The sequence below is a fragment of the Cnephaeus nilssonii genome, assembly GCF_951640355.1.
Source record: "Cnephaeus nilssonii genome assembly, chromosome: 7".
Taxonomy (NCBI): domain Eukaryota; kingdom Metazoa; phylum Chordata; class Mammalia; order Chiroptera; family Vespertilionidae; genus Cnephaeus; species Cnephaeus nilssonii.
This window is the reverse complement of record NC_137078.1, coordinates 77922960-77937882: the sequence shown is the minus strand read 5'-3', so window position 1 is coordinate 77937882 and position 14923 is coordinate 77922960. Positions and strand designations below refer to the sequence as shown.

Here is a 14923-nt window from a genome sequence, read left to right as displayed (position 1 = left end):
TTCATTTTGTTTTTACAAACATAATACATGTAGGTTGTAAACAAGTCAGTCATCATGGCATTATATAAAGAAAAACGTGGACTGTTCCACCTCTGTACTCCTCACCTGCACACAATTTTGTTTCACTTTCCTCATTGTTACTAGTTTCAGGCCCTGTCCACTCCCACAGAACCTCTTACCTGAGCTGCAGGACATGCAGCATCTGGGCCCTCAGTGTGACTGTCCTAATGAGGTGGGAATGTTTGCTATTTTAATTTTTGAGTTACCCACTAACTGGGAGATTTTAATCTTGGTTTTGTCATTCTGTTTTAGTTATTTTTTTAAAGTAGTGTTTTATTGCTATTATTTGTCCAAGACAATACTTGTTGCACACATTGAAATGAATAAAAACAGGATTTTTTTTAAATGAGATAATTCAGAATAGGAAAATAAGCATTTCCAGTTTGGGAAAAGGGACATACCTCTTGTGTCCCTAGTCCTTGTCATCTGCAGCATCTTTTAGTACTGGAAAGCAAATGCCAGAGATACCTAATAGAGACATTTAGAGGTCTGTGTCAGTGAACACATGGGGGGGAAAAATACAGTGAATTTTCTAATTTTTCCCCCCTTATAGTGTAAACAGTGCTATCAGAGTAGGTTTTGTGTGTGTGTGTGTGTGTGTGTGTGTGTGTGTGTTTAATGATGGTGTCTTATTTATTGATTTGTTGAATTTTTACTTTTATTTTTATTTTTTTAGAGAGAGAGAGAAGGGAGAGAAGCATCAATTTGTTGTTCCACTTATTTATGCATTCATTGGTTGATTCTTGTATGTGCCCTGACCGAGGATCGCACACACAACCTTGGTGTATCGGGATGATGCTCTAATCAACTGAGCTATCCTGCCAGGGCTAGAGTAGATTAGTTAGTTAGTTAGTTTTTGTTTTCTAATCTTTTTTTGTTTAGGAATTCATGAAGAAAGTGGAAGAGAAGCGAGTGGATGTGAACACAGCGGTGGCGATGGGAGAAGTCATCCTGGCTGTCTGCCATCCTGATTGCATCACTACCATCAAACACTGGATCACCATCATCCGGGCTCGCTTTGAGGAGGTGGGTCCCTGGCTTTAGAGGAAGATGACACCTGATAAAACGGGTTTACAGCAACAAAATACAACAGAGCTCCCTCCATAAGAAATTTTTCACTCACTGGGAAAAATCTCAACAAGATTAAGTTAGTGTTTTAGTAATGAATGCTTTCTCGGTACTGTGCTGAAATCTGGAAGACTAGTGTTGGTGTAGTGATTTGTTAGCTGATTGCTTCCTATGGACATGTGCATATTCCTCCTCCATCCTCAGAAGTCCTATGTTTAAAAGGATGTGCTAGGTTTACTTTTAGAAGAGCTGATTTCTCATTCTAATTAACGCAGCTCTATCACCAAAGTAAGAGCTAAGTCTCTTAACTGCTTGGGTGGTCTTTGCCCTAAATAGTCATTGTTAGGATCAGATGAAAAAGGGCTTTAAAAAGAAAGGGATTTGCTTGACTAAAGGAGGCAATGATTTCTCTCCCCCAGGTCCTGACGTGGGCTAAGCAGCACCAGCAGCGTCTTGAAACGGCCCTGTCAGAACTGGTGGCTAATGCTGAGCTCTTGGAAGAACTTCTGGTGTGGATCCAGTGGGCTGAGACCACGCTCATTCAGCGGGATCAGGAGCCAATCCCTCAGAACATTGACCGAGTTAAAGCCCTTATCGCTGAGCATCAGGTATCTTAACCACATCCTGTGGTCACTGGTATTTCCTTTGCCCTATGTGTATCCTATTTAAATTGCTGCTTAACATATTCCTAAAGACTTAGCTTAAAGCATCACACACTTAGGAGTTGGCATGAATTTGCTGGGTTCTCTTCTTAGGGTCTTATTGGGCTGAAATTAAGGTGTCAGCCAGTGCAGCAGTTCTCATTCAGGCTCATTCAAGTTGTTGGCAGAATTCATTTCCTATGGTTGTAGGACTGAGGTCTCCATTTTCTTTCTTTAAATTTTTATTGAATTTACTAGAGGCATGAATTTGTGCACTGTTAGGGTCCCTAACGGCTGCCAGCCGGCCGGGGCCTCCCGCCGTTCCCCCATCTGGCCCCACCCCCTGGAAGAACTCCTGGTGGAGGGGACAGTTTGCATACTACACTTTTATTATATAGGATTTGGGTGACTGGTTAATAAAATTATATAGATTTCAAGTATACAATTCTATAATGCATCATCTGGATATTGTATTGTGTGTTCACTACCCAACGTCAAGTTTTCCATCACCATGTATACCCCCTATACCCTCCTCTACCTCCACCCACTTCCCTTTTCCTCTGGTAATCATCATACTGTTGTCTGTGTCTATAAGTTTTGTTGTTGTTGTTGCTGTTGCTTAATCCCTTCACCTATTTCACCCAGTCCCCTTTCCATTTCTTGCTGACTGTCAGCCAGGAGTTGCTGTCAGCTCCTAGAGGCTGTCCTCAGGTCTTACCTATACGTGTAACAAAGCAGAAAGCATTCATCCATCCGCTGCCAGGTGCCCGCCCTAGTCTTCTTTGGCACCCTGAGTGGCACTCATTGCTCTGACTTCCTGGTCTTCCTCACTCACCTGTGAGCTCCTTGAAGTAAGAAGCTGTGTTTTATTTTTTCAGGCCTTCATCACCTAAAGTGCCTGTTCAATTGTGTTTCTTGGAATGAGTGAGACAGTGTACAAGGCATCTATCAATACATCTGTCATGGGCTTGGCCTTTGTTAGTAAGAAGTTGCCTCATGCCATCTTAGTCCAAGAAAACTCTCAACTCTTTTTTCTATTGTTTGTATTTAACAGACATTTATGGAAGAGATGACTCGCAAACAGCCTGACATGGACCGGGTCACCAAGACATACAAAAGGAAAAATGTAGAGCCTGCGCATGGGCCTTTCATGGAGAAATCCCGCAGTGGCAGCAGTATGTCCCCGCCGCTACATTAGGAGGCTTCACTCCTGCTGTGGACGATGAGCACTTTCCAAATATCTGTCAAAAAATGTCCTTTCCGTTTTCAAAAACCATTGGATTTGAACTAAATTCTTTTTTTTGAAACTCACATTTCTTAACACTGACATACAGTAACTACTACATTTTCTTGGATTGTTATGAAATTTCAAAATAAGTCAAGCAAATTATTTTGCAGTGATTTTCCATTGTTTTGGTTATCAGTGCTGGCTGTTTATATTTGGTTCACATTGACTTAATCATAAACTAAATGAGCTTCGCTGGCACCATTGCAGTTTTAGTTGATTTGACATTTCCTCAGTTCACTAAGGGAGGACAGAATTGATTGAAAATGAGACAAGACCTATTGGCTTGGAGGAGAATCAGTCGTTTTGAAATTAATATGTTTCTGTATCTAAATATCGCCAGGTGCCATGTTTCTTTTCTGCTAGTGATTGGATGTCATTATGAAGGTCTCCTAAGTCCTTACATGTGATAGTGTGTCTCTTCCTGAACTGACAAAATTCAGCTTTTCTAATCTTGTGGTTATTTTTCCTTTTAGGGAAGTCCTTGAGTCAGCCAACACCTCCTCCCATGCCGATTTTTTCACAATCTGAAGCAAAAAACCCACGGATCAACCAGCTCTCTGCCCGCTGGCAGCAGGTGTGGCTGTTAGCGCTGGAGCGTCAGCGGAAGCTAAATGATGCATTGGACAGACTGGAGGAGGTAAGCCCTGCCAGGCAGCATCCTTGGAGGGAAGTGACAGTCCTTCTGAGGCCTCTAAACTTTCCAGCAGCAGAAACAGGCCTCTGAGTCTCCTAGGAGAAAAGACACATGTATGAGTAAACCACTCACAACAGAGTAGGCCAGAAAGCAAGCAACCAGCCAGGCGTGAGGGTCTGTGATCTGACCCTCCTCAGCAGCTGGCTGTGATCAAGAAGCAGGAGTATAACTTTGCAAAATTACCTCCAGGTATGTAGCTTACCACAAAAATTATTATTGAGCCCTTTAAGTAAAGATAAAAGCTACACAATTACGAAATAAGAGTATTTTTATGATCTTGCTATTCTATTAGTCTTCACTAGATTATGAAAAGCAAATGTATTTTGAAGTACCAACACCAGTCTAAAAAATATAACGCCACACTGTCTAGTTCCTAAAACAAACCTCTGGTATCTTCTACATTTTTTTATTTGTGCACATCAAAGCAGCTATGCCCGGAAGTGAGTATTCTGTGCTTTTTGTTGTTGTTTTTGTAGTAGGTCAGTTGAGCTTTAAGCATATTTGGTTTTTAGCTTTTTCTTTTTTTTCCTCATTCCTCCCAACTTTGGAGTTTGAAAGACGAGGGTTTGGAAAACTGCTGTACTGTTTAAAGTCATCCTACGTCAGTATCACTAACGTAGTCCAAGTAGCTAAACATCGCCTTGCCACTTCACGGGCCTGCTGCTGTCTGTCAGAGCCAAATGTCTATTTAGCATGGAAGTCAGGCAGGCAGTTTGCCCCCTCTGGTGCCATTCCAAAGAAACATGCTTACGTGCAGGGTTGGATTCTTAATGCTTCCAGCCAGAATCAGATGATCTCATCTCAGAAAATGGTGGGAAATGGGAGCCTGTTGAGGTGCACCTCTTGGTCACAGTTTCTTCAGAGTCACGTTAAGTGAGGAGTGTCATTCCCTGACAGCTAAGGTGATCCTTTGAAAGAGGGCAAAGGGAAAGCAAGGCTGGCTCCACCCTTTGGCATTCTCCTTGCCCCGTGTTTCTCATGGTGGTGTTCAGTCACTTTCTCCTGCTGCTCCGTTACACCACAGCCCGTGTGGCAATCGTGGTTCTCCCTGCAGGAGCCAGATGGTGCCTCCACAGAAGAGGCAACACAGGTACCATTGTTGGTGCCCTACAGAAGGCCTGCATGTCTTTACTGTGTGTCTGAAAGTTTTGGTGTGCTCTGGGCAGGTGTGAATGCCAAAATACAGGTTTTGTTAACACTCCTGACTTGTCTAGTTGAAGGAATTTGCCAATTTTGACTTTGACGTCTGGAGGAAAAAGTATATGCGTTGGATGAATCACAAAAAGTCACGGGTGATGGATTTCTTCCGGCGAATTGACAAGGACCAGGATGGGAAGATAACCCGTCAGGAGTTTATCGATGGCATTCTAGCATCCAGTGAGTCCAATCATAATTCCAAGCATGGTCACACCTGGATTCCCTAGTTTGTAAAGGCGATAATCTGGCTGAACTTAAGGAAGTTAAGGAAGAACTATAATTGCTTACTAAGATTGGTCTGTCGTTTTCATGGCGAGAAGAGCCTCATTTTGCTGGGAATAAAAAATAGCAGGTCTTGTTTGAGGTATAGATAAGGAGCTAAGTTTTGTGAGTAATGTGGTTCTAAGCAAAATGTTTGAAAAAATACATTTTTAATTACATCAGTTTCTGACACATAACAGCTTATAAAGTGTATGGTCTCATTTATTTTTAGCAAAATAAGTAATTGAGGCGTAAGCAGTTAAGTGATTTTCCAGGGTCACAAAGCACATCCCACAGCTGTGCTACTTTACATGGGTAGCCAGGGAGGGCTTGTCGGGGGTAATATTTGAGCTGAGACCTAGATGATGAAAAGGCTTCAGCCAACTCAAGGTTTGCGGGAAGAGAGGCAGAGGAAGCAGCAGGTAGAAAGTGCTGAGGTGGGAATGAACTTGGCACGTTCTAGGCATGAAAAGGTTAGCATAGCTGGAGTGTAGGAGGTAAAGCTGGAAGGTAGGCAGCAGCTAGTTAACTAACGCAGGGCCTTGCAAGTCCTGGCGAAGTGGTCAGACTTCATTCTAGAAACAGTGGTACAGTGGTCAGCCACCAGAGATTTTTGGCTGAGTGACAATATAGTCTGATTTACGTTTTAATAAATTAACTCTGCTACTGAAGGCATTCATCTCCTTTGGAAAGCAATTTGTCAGTAGTCTAAGGCAATTATCTAAACAGAAGAAACTTCATCCTAATTTCAAGTTGTCACTATTCTGAAATAATTTAAATAATAATAGTGGAGTGGATAAATAAATTAAGTTGGGTGGTAGGTCCTTGGATGGTTATAATATTCTGTTTATACCTTTCATTATATCTGAAATTGCACTTTTTTAAATGCTTGGTGGGGCAGGGTAGTCTATAAGCAAAAACTTAATAGTCTATCTTCTAGGTTTCTAGAGTTGAGTGTGAATTGCTTTTCAGGGGGAAAAAATCAAGACATAAATGTTTTTTCTTTCAAGTGGTATTTACTTACCTTCCAGCCAACCATGTAAGCCTCTTATTGTTCCAAATGTGATTAATTTTCTCCAGAGTTTCCCACTACCAAGTTGGAGATGACAGCTGTTGCTGACATTTTTGACCGAGATGGGGATGGCTATATTGATTATTATGAATTCGTGGCTGCTCTCCATCCCAATAAGGATGCTTATCGACCAACAACCGATGCAGATAAAATTGAAGATGAGGTATAGGAAATAACTGTATCTTGAGTACATTTTTGACCATAGCTTTCTACTGTCCCGAGGTGGGTTGGGTAAGGTTGCCACATCAGCCCTGGGGCTAGTCTGTTGGGAGGTGATTGTTGGGAGTTGTTTAGGGATCCACTTGTCGGTGACGTTGCACTCTAGCTTAGACTAGAAGGCTTCTCACTCAAGTGGGTCACATTTGTGTGGTGCTCTAAAGTTGACAGAAAACCTTACCTGGTTCACAGATACTTTGTTGCTTGGTCCTAGACTCCTAGTCCTAAGTATCCGGCCTCAGCATCCAGGGGAGTGGTCTTCAAACGCAGCATTTAAGGGGTGAAATGCAAATAATGTTTAAGATGTCATGGACACTAAGCATTCTGCCTAGTTAAGAATTGTGTCACATTGAAAATTCAAGAGCAAATTAATCAGTAGTACATAGACATCCTAGGATATGCTGGTCCTGGGAAGGGGGGCAGCAGGGCAGGTCTTGGGAGTGGCCTGGAACTCCCCAGGCCTGACTTCAGGCCTGCTAGGTTGGAATTCAGATCAGTTCATAATTTGCTTTATTAGTTGATTTTGATGATAGCATATTAGCACATTTCTCTCTTGGTGTCTCAAGTATCCCAAGTTCTAAGAACAATGTGTTTTAATTTGGAATAGAAGATAAATGTTTGTGTCAAAAACCTGAAATGCCTTAAAAATACTATTGAATAGCTTCTCTGTTTAAATGTAAAAAATTTTTGTGGTTTTTTTTTTTTTTTTTTTTTTTTAAGAGGGAATTTTCACATTTTTCTTTTTTTGTTGTTCACAACCAATAGGTCACAAGACAAGTGGCTCAGTGCAAATGTGCAAAAAGGTTTCAGGTGGAGCAGATTGGAGAGAATAAATACCGGGTAAGGAAGAGAAAAGCAGTTCTGTGTAGTGGTGGTTTCTCCTACGTGGCCCTTACAGGCGAAAGCAACCTGACACATGGCGGACTCAGCGATCCCACCTTCCCACTGCCAGTGCCTGGAGGACCAGAGCCAGTGGGACCTGAGATGTGCCTATAGATTCCATATGTCAGGTGTCCTGTCGGGCTAAGCATAATTCCCTTTCTAGCTCATCTGAAAAGCTGTGCTATATCTAGCTAACACTAGCTTTACTTGAGTTCAGTGTAGGAGACATTTCAGAGCCCTCTCTTTACTATTGACCAAAGTCTTTTAGGGGAGTGAAGACACTTCTATAAGATAAGGAAACAATTATCTAATGACTGACATTCACCGAGAGCTGGTCTTTGTGAGCCTAAGTGGTTCCTGGGCCCAGAGAGAGCTGGAGGGAATGTGTCAAGGCCCTAAGGGACACTCTGGCCGCTCTGGGCTGGGCTACAAATGGTCTGGATGCCCTGGGTGGTGCCAGGCTCAATAGTCTTCGCTAGAAAGCCATGCTGAGTGCGGCCACAACTGACAGTGAACTATGCTGTGTTTTAGCTTCTTTTAGGACCAGGGTCTGAAACAGGGCTCCTAAAATATATTCAGCAGCTTGTCAGGAATTCTCTAAAGTCCTAAAGAAAATCTGTGATTGGCAAAGAGAATTTAAGATGGCTATGTCACATTACAGTAAGGAAAAAATGGGGGGGGGGGAGGGATAGGAAAAAATCTAGGTTCCATTAATACATCAAAAATGTCTTCAAAGTATACCTACAGCACACTGTGCTGCTCATAGCCAGGGAGTGTTGGATGACTCTGCCTTGGACCAACCCAGGGCATTTAGTTACTAAAACTCCAAGCAGTCTTATGCTTGCTTGTTGGGTTTTGTTTCTTGGGTTTTTCAATTACCTATAAGAGAGATGAATTAATAAGAGCAACATAGGCCTATAAGAATGGTTAACATATGTCACTGTACTTGAAGACTGGTAACATGATTATATGACTTTTGTTCCTTAGTGTTAATTTGATAAAATGTTCTCTCTCTTTTTTTTTTTTTCTCTTCCATTTCCTTCGTCCTTTACTCTTACTGTCTGTAGTTCTTCCTCGGCAACCAGGTACAGTTTGCCTTGCAACGTTCTCCTTGGTGGAAATGGTCTGTGTAGCTAATGCTGCCTGTTCTTTGCTGTGGGGAGAGGACATAATCTGAAGCATGCTGGGGTCACATCTGGTTGTCTTACCAAGTGGAGACACTGCTACAGGGCTAGTTGTAGAGCTGTCTTAGCAAAAGGTGATAAGTCTGTATTTTTTAAAAAGGAGATGAAATTTTCCATTTAAAATTGGATTGGCTGAGGATGATGGTATTATGCTGGGCTGAGTTAAAAGTAATATAGTTCAAGGAAATTGAAGCTGTGGTATCATCAGTACATTTTTCTAAAAACCTGGTCTTGTACTTGTATGTTGGAAGTCAGAATACCAGACAACGCAATTCTGACTTATACCAAAGTCTTCTGACAGTAAACACAACTTTTATAATGCACACTAAGTCAAAAAGTCTTGGGGTATTTAAATATTGTGTCTTTAAATACCTTACAAATAATTATAGTTACTTGCACTTATGTTGTATTTTATCAGTATAAGGTACATGAGAAATGTAGTGTGGACATCATAATTGGCCATAGCCTGAAGTTTGTCAATATGGCCAGCCAGCCAAAATCTAATGGAATCAAATTAGACCTGCATCAAAGATTGAGTGCTTTTTTACTCCACTTGGTAACTCTAACCTTTTACCATAGATCTTTTTGAGGGCTCTGGGGTCCTGTATCTTCAAATGGAAGGAAGTTGCATGGGTAAAATATGTCTTGTGATAGGAAATCAGAAAACACTAAGAGTTAATTTGAAGCCCTCAATCAATGTTAAATCCCAGGCACTGCAGTAATTACTAACTACAGTAACCTTTTGGACCAGTGAGAACAGAGAACAAATAAAGACAAGAACAGCGAAACTTGCTCTAAATAAATCATTCCATAAGGGTGCCAAGTCGTACCTAAAGGATGTGCCTGTTAGCTGATTGCTGCATGCAGGTGCCAGGGGCCCCTGAAGACTGAGGTCCTCCTCTACTGCTCCACTGACCACATAGGATCAGATACATTCATTCTAATGTTGGGAAGAGAATTATGAAGTTCATTTTAAACCCGAGGCCTAAAGAATTAGATGCAGTCAGGTGATAGCCACTGCAAGAGCCCATGTCCCTGTAAGAGATTTTCCATTTGAGAAGCAACAGAAGTTACTGTTGCCCCTAAGACTATTCTGAGGTCTTTGCCTCACCAGCACCCAGCTCTGCCAGGTTTTCAGGGTCCCCATTTTTAGAGCTGCCATAACCCCTTCCACCACTTGTCACCCAGCCCTCAACTTCCCCAGACACTTTGGCTACTGGCTTGGGTCAAACCTTCTTTTCCCCATAGCTCAGCAGAAACAAATTAGATTCTTTCAGAGAGAGCTTTAATAGGAAATTAAAGGGGAAAGAATGAAATAAATGGAGTAAAGGCTGACAAATAAATTACAGGACACTCTAACGTAAGAACAAAGAATATCTTGGGATCCCTTCCCGAGTTACTCTGGAAGGTACATAGGCCCTCATTTCCTTTCTCTCCTCACCTACCTGGAGAGGACCTCCAATTGTGACTCAGGACGTCACTGCTCTTGGGTCTGGTGGAATCCTCAATTCCTCCCCAAGGGCCTCCCCGTTGTCACTCACTGGGTCAGGGTCTGAGGGAGGCTCCTGCAGAGGCCAAAGGGGCAGCTTCCTTCCCGGGACAGGACGTTTATTCCCTCCCTCACATCTCCGGGTCCCCACTTCCGTGCTCTTCACACTCCACCTTGCTGTTGCTGGGGTCACTGCTTAAAAACTTCACAGCTGTATGAAATGATATAGAACGATTTTATTTTCAAAGTAAGGGGCTGGGGAGTGGAATAATACATTTTTAGTCACCTTGCCTATATAAACAGTGAACTTGAGTCAATGCAATATAATACAGAGAATTGTCACAAGTATATTAATTTTGAGGGAGGCTGGTCATGTGTCCTTCCTTCACAAACATTCTTTTTGGCATTTTCAGTTTTTGTGCCTAATTTCAAAGTTATAGTTCTCCTTTATAACTTTGAAAGTCCTAATTAAGTGATTACATATTCCCTTCTCCTCTCTTCCCCGCCCCCCCCCCCCCAATTTTCTTTGAATTAAATAATTTTAGGAATACTATTTCTTCATTTGATTTTTGTTTCGGGATCTCAGCATGATTCTCTTTTGTTGCCTCTTAGTTTATTTTGGGAAAAGGATAATTTATGCAATGGGAAACTTCAATATGTTAACAGCTCTGAGAAACAGGAATGTTAGGCAAGAAAAAATATATCAAAAAGTCCTGCTTGTCTTAACATCCCAAAATGATTATTGAATACAGTTTAATATATAATCCACATGGTAAATTATATAACATGGTAAATTAAAAATTCGATTTCTTCAACTAAATTTTAGTATAAATACTGTTTAATCATTTGTTCAGCTGAAGAAACTTTTCTGCTGGTAACATCACAATCAGTACTTGGGGTTTATTTCTGAAAATCTGATATGGAAAATCAAATTTCCATCTAAACTTGTAATGATGATGCTTTGCAAGGGTTTCCCGGAGGCTTAAAATACTTGCCATTCTCCATTTAACTTGAGCACACTGTATTCAGAAGTCGACGTCCACCTTATAGCCACCTTTCCTTTTATGAAAACAAACTAACATAATAAGTAATTTCCTTGTTGGGTTTTAATTTGGCCAGAATGTTTAAAAGAATCCAAGTGAGCTAATGTTTTGTATATCCTTCTCCTCCCCCTTTGGTCAGGGGTATGGCCATCATAAGTTAATTTTATTCCACTATACTGGTCATTAGCTTTATATTTCAGTTCTTCCATATTTTAAATTCTTTTGTGAAAAATGCAAAATAATGAGAGTTCAAATTCTCCCCAAACTGTCAGATTGTCATTGCGTCTGAATACAGTCTGCTTTGAAAAGGCCGCCTGGCCTGCACCAAGGCACACACACTCATCGGTTTCCCCTTGGTCCTGCAGTTCGGAGACTCCCAGCAGCTGCGGCTGGTCCGCATCCTGCGCAGCACAGTGATGGTCCGCGTTGGTGGAGGATGGATGGCCCTGGATGAATTTCTAGTGAAAAATGACCCCTGCCGAGGTAAGAAACCACCCTGAGATGAATTACACGTTAGGTATGCCCTCACCACTGAGCTTCCGTACCTGCACAAGCTGCTGGGGGTCTATCTGTTTATTTAGTTGTTGAGCTGCCCAGATGTCACCTTACTAGCACAGATCAGAACGTGGGAGCGACAGAGTAGACCAGGGAGAGAGCAAGAGAGATTGGTGCTGTTGGGGAGATAGTAATGAGAATTGGAAATTTATTGCTGTCAATGAATACTTTGGTTTGAGGTGTTAAATAAATACTAGGCTAGAAAGGAGCCTGATAAAGCCTTTTAGGGTCCCTATTGGTGCTCCAGATCCCTTTGCCTGAAACTCGGGGAGGGTAGTGGGCCCCTCCCATGCAGGAAAGGACTGGGGAGCTCCCTTGACCAGGAGGCAGGATGAAGAACACCTAGCATTGAGCCTCATCACTTCTAAGACAGATGGTCACCTAAACAAGACCACGGGTATCTGTCTGCTAAACATGAAAAGGCTGGTGTGCCCACCCAAAGGCCAGAGAAAACGGTAAACATGATAATGATTGATGGCACCTGCAGCCAGAGGCGTGTGAGGGCTGCAAAGGGAGAAACGATCAGGTTCCAGCTGCTAAATCCTCTTCAGCTGCACCTTCCCTTTTTCCTACCAGCCGAGCTGCATGGGGGTATACAGGAGGCTCCAACTGTCTGCCAATTTGTCTTTCTTGACCCAGTTTCTGCATTTCCTGCTCTGTCTGTGTTTATATTTTTTTATTCTAGTTCACCATCCTGGGAGTAAAATAAAGCGCTCTGATTCCAGCTCTTCGATTTCCAGTCAGTCTCCCATAGGTTGGCTTTTAAGCTTTGTCCCTCTTACCCACACCCCAGCCTGTTGAGAATGGCTTTGCTTCTTAAATTGTAGCATCTCTTGGCTCTGTGGTAACTGCTGCCTTTAAGAATGCTTTGAAATAGCCAAACCATAGCTTTTCTAACTATTGTAAGTTAGCAGAGCATAAAATACTCCTTAACAGAACCCATAGAATTTGTTCTGAGTTTCTACTTATTTAACAAATACCTATATAGCTTTATACACAACACACTATTATAAGCACTTGGCAAATAATAACACTTACACCTCTGGGAGGTGTAGGTACTATTGTTATCTCCATTTTACAGAATAGGAAATTGGAGTACAGAAAAGTTAAGTAACTTGCCTGAGGACAGACAACTCATAAATAACAGAGACAGGATTCAAGTCCAGGACAGTCTGGTTCTAGAGTATGTGCTCTTAGTCTCTGAGACCAGCACACCCACCATCCCTTGTATGTGTATTACTGGTTCAGCCTGCATAATTAGATTATTTAGGCTTATAAACCTAGCAGAAATGCTTACAGTACAGTTATATGACTTCTTTGGAAGTGAGCTATAGTCATATTCTGAAGCATTTATGGTAGAGCTAAAGGGTACAATTTTCACATAGTTCTTATTTTAACTCATTGTGCATTTATTCCAATAAATGAGAGTAATACTTTTCATCAGGAGTTTCTTTTTTAAAAAATGGTTAATTTTGAAAACATCTATTCTGGTCAAAACTGGAAAGGGTGTAATCAGTTTTAGAATTTAATTATATTGCAAACCAATTTCCTTGATAGAAAAGTCCTCTTTCGTTGTTCTAAATGAGGAGCAATATGTTTCATTTTAATCTTAACAGTAAAACAGCATTGTTCCTTTCTAAATCTGTTACTAAGGTTTTATTTTTCGTGTCATGTATGTTTGGACTAAACAAACAGAAGGGATACTGCATGCAACATTTTGGGATCTTTGGTTGCCTGTTTGCTGCCTGCTCTACTTGCTCTATCTACGGTGACATTGTGCTGCTGGCCAAAAAGAACACTGCCTGCTTTGTCCTCTTACTAGTTAAAAGTTGGAACCCCAAGGAAATTTGGGAGGGCCATCTAATAGCTATTTTCTATGGAACAGAGTAGCCTTTTCAGCATCCCTTGGAGCACACAAGGTAAGGCTTTCCTCTGTCTCTCCAGGAGTCCTCCTAGAGCTCAGCAGTCATCTCAGTTGCATTGATTGTGGAGTTAAGAACTCCCCTGCAGTCTTAGATGTCACGACTTTACCAGTGATGGACAGGATGAGCTACTTCTATTCGTGTAAAAATTGTGCTAGGAGGTGAACACTTCAGGAGTGGATGAATGTAATAAGTAACTTGGAAACACATGAGCACTGCTAAAAAGAAACTGTCTAGGATCCTATAAAGATTGCTATGGCTTCTAGAAGCTTCTGGGGTAGATTTTGTATTCATTTGTGTCACATATCCTTGGTTCTCTGGACAATAGAGACTTATACTGAGGACAGTATAAAATTTGACAGGTTTGTAATACCAGTGTGCATGATTCCTTGTTACCTCCTTTTACACACAGTTTAAAAATATAAAAGAGCCCTAGCCAGTTTGGCTCAGTGGATAGAGCATCAGCCCTCAGACTGAAGGGTTCCGGGTTCAATTCCAGTCAAGGGCGTGCACCTTGGTTGCAGGTTCCCCGGCCCTGGTAGGGGTGTGCACAAGAGGCAACCAATCAATGTGTCTCTCTAAAAATTGATGTTTCTCTCTGTCTTTCCCTCTCCCTTCCACTCTCTCTAAAAATCAATGGAAAAATATCCTTCAATGCGGATTAACAAATCCTATCTAATATAAGAGTAATATGCAAATTGACTGTACCACCGCTACACCCACAAGCCATTCCCACCAGCCAATCAGGAGCGAGTATACAAATTAACCCAACCAAGATGGCTGCAACCACGGAGCAAGCAGGAGACTTGGGTTTCCCCGGCAATGGAGGAAGCCAAGCTTCCTGCACACCCTGGCCAGCCCAGGCCTCCGCTCAAGGCTACAAAGTTTTAATTATAGAAGATAAATAAATCCCAACAAAAATGGCTGTGGCCACAGAGCAAGCAGGAGGATTGGGTTTACCCAGTGATGGAGGAAGCCAAGTTCCTGGCCTACCCTGGCCTCTGCTGAAGGCTACAAAGTTTCAATTATAGAAGATAAATAAATCCCAGATACCAGGGCATCCGTTTGGGGTGCCAGGGGTGCGTGGCTGGCCTGCAAACCACCACAGGCCCCTTGCCCAGGCTACCCCATGCCCAAGGGAACCCCCACCCTGATCCAGGACACCCTCAGGGCAAACCAGCTGGCCCCCACCCATGCACCAGGCCTCTATCCTATCTAATAAAAGAGTAATATGCAAATTGACCGTCACTCCAACACACAAGATGGCTGCCCCCCATGTGGACACAAGATGGCCAGAAGGGGAGGGCAGTTGGGAGGGATCAGGCCAGCAGGGGAGGGCGGTTGTGAGCAA

At 42.2% G+C, this 14923-nt stretch overlaps 1 protein-coding gene across 10 annotated transcripts in view; it reads left to right on the top strand.

The window, feature by feature from the left end:
- Positions 1-14923, top strand: part of MACF1 (microtubule actin crosslinking factor 1) — a 331345-nt gene that overhangs the window by 308023 nt on the left and 8399 nt on the right. For 6 of the 10 annotated variants that reach the window (XM_079776973.1, XM_079776975.1, XM_079776976.1 and 3 more), the window contains 9 exons: positions 943-1086; positions 1548-1736; positions 2824-2944; positions 3531-3694; positions 4966-5128; positions 6290-6444; positions 7263-7337; positions 8447-8464; positions 11461-11578. In XM_079776973.1, the coding sequence (XP_079633099.1) occupies positions 943-1086; positions 1548-1736; positions 2824-2944; positions 3531-3694; positions 4966-5128; positions 6290-6444; positions 7263-7337; positions 8447-8464; positions 11461-11578 (1147 nt within the window). The remainder of the gene's footprint in view (positions 1-942; positions 1087-1547; positions 1737-2823; positions 2945-3530; positions 3695-4965; positions 5129-6289; positions 6445-7262; positions 7338-8446; positions 8465-11460; positions 11579-14923) is intronic. The other 4 variants (XM_079776977.1, XM_079776974.1, XM_079776979.1 and 1 more) reach the window with 1 other exon arrangement.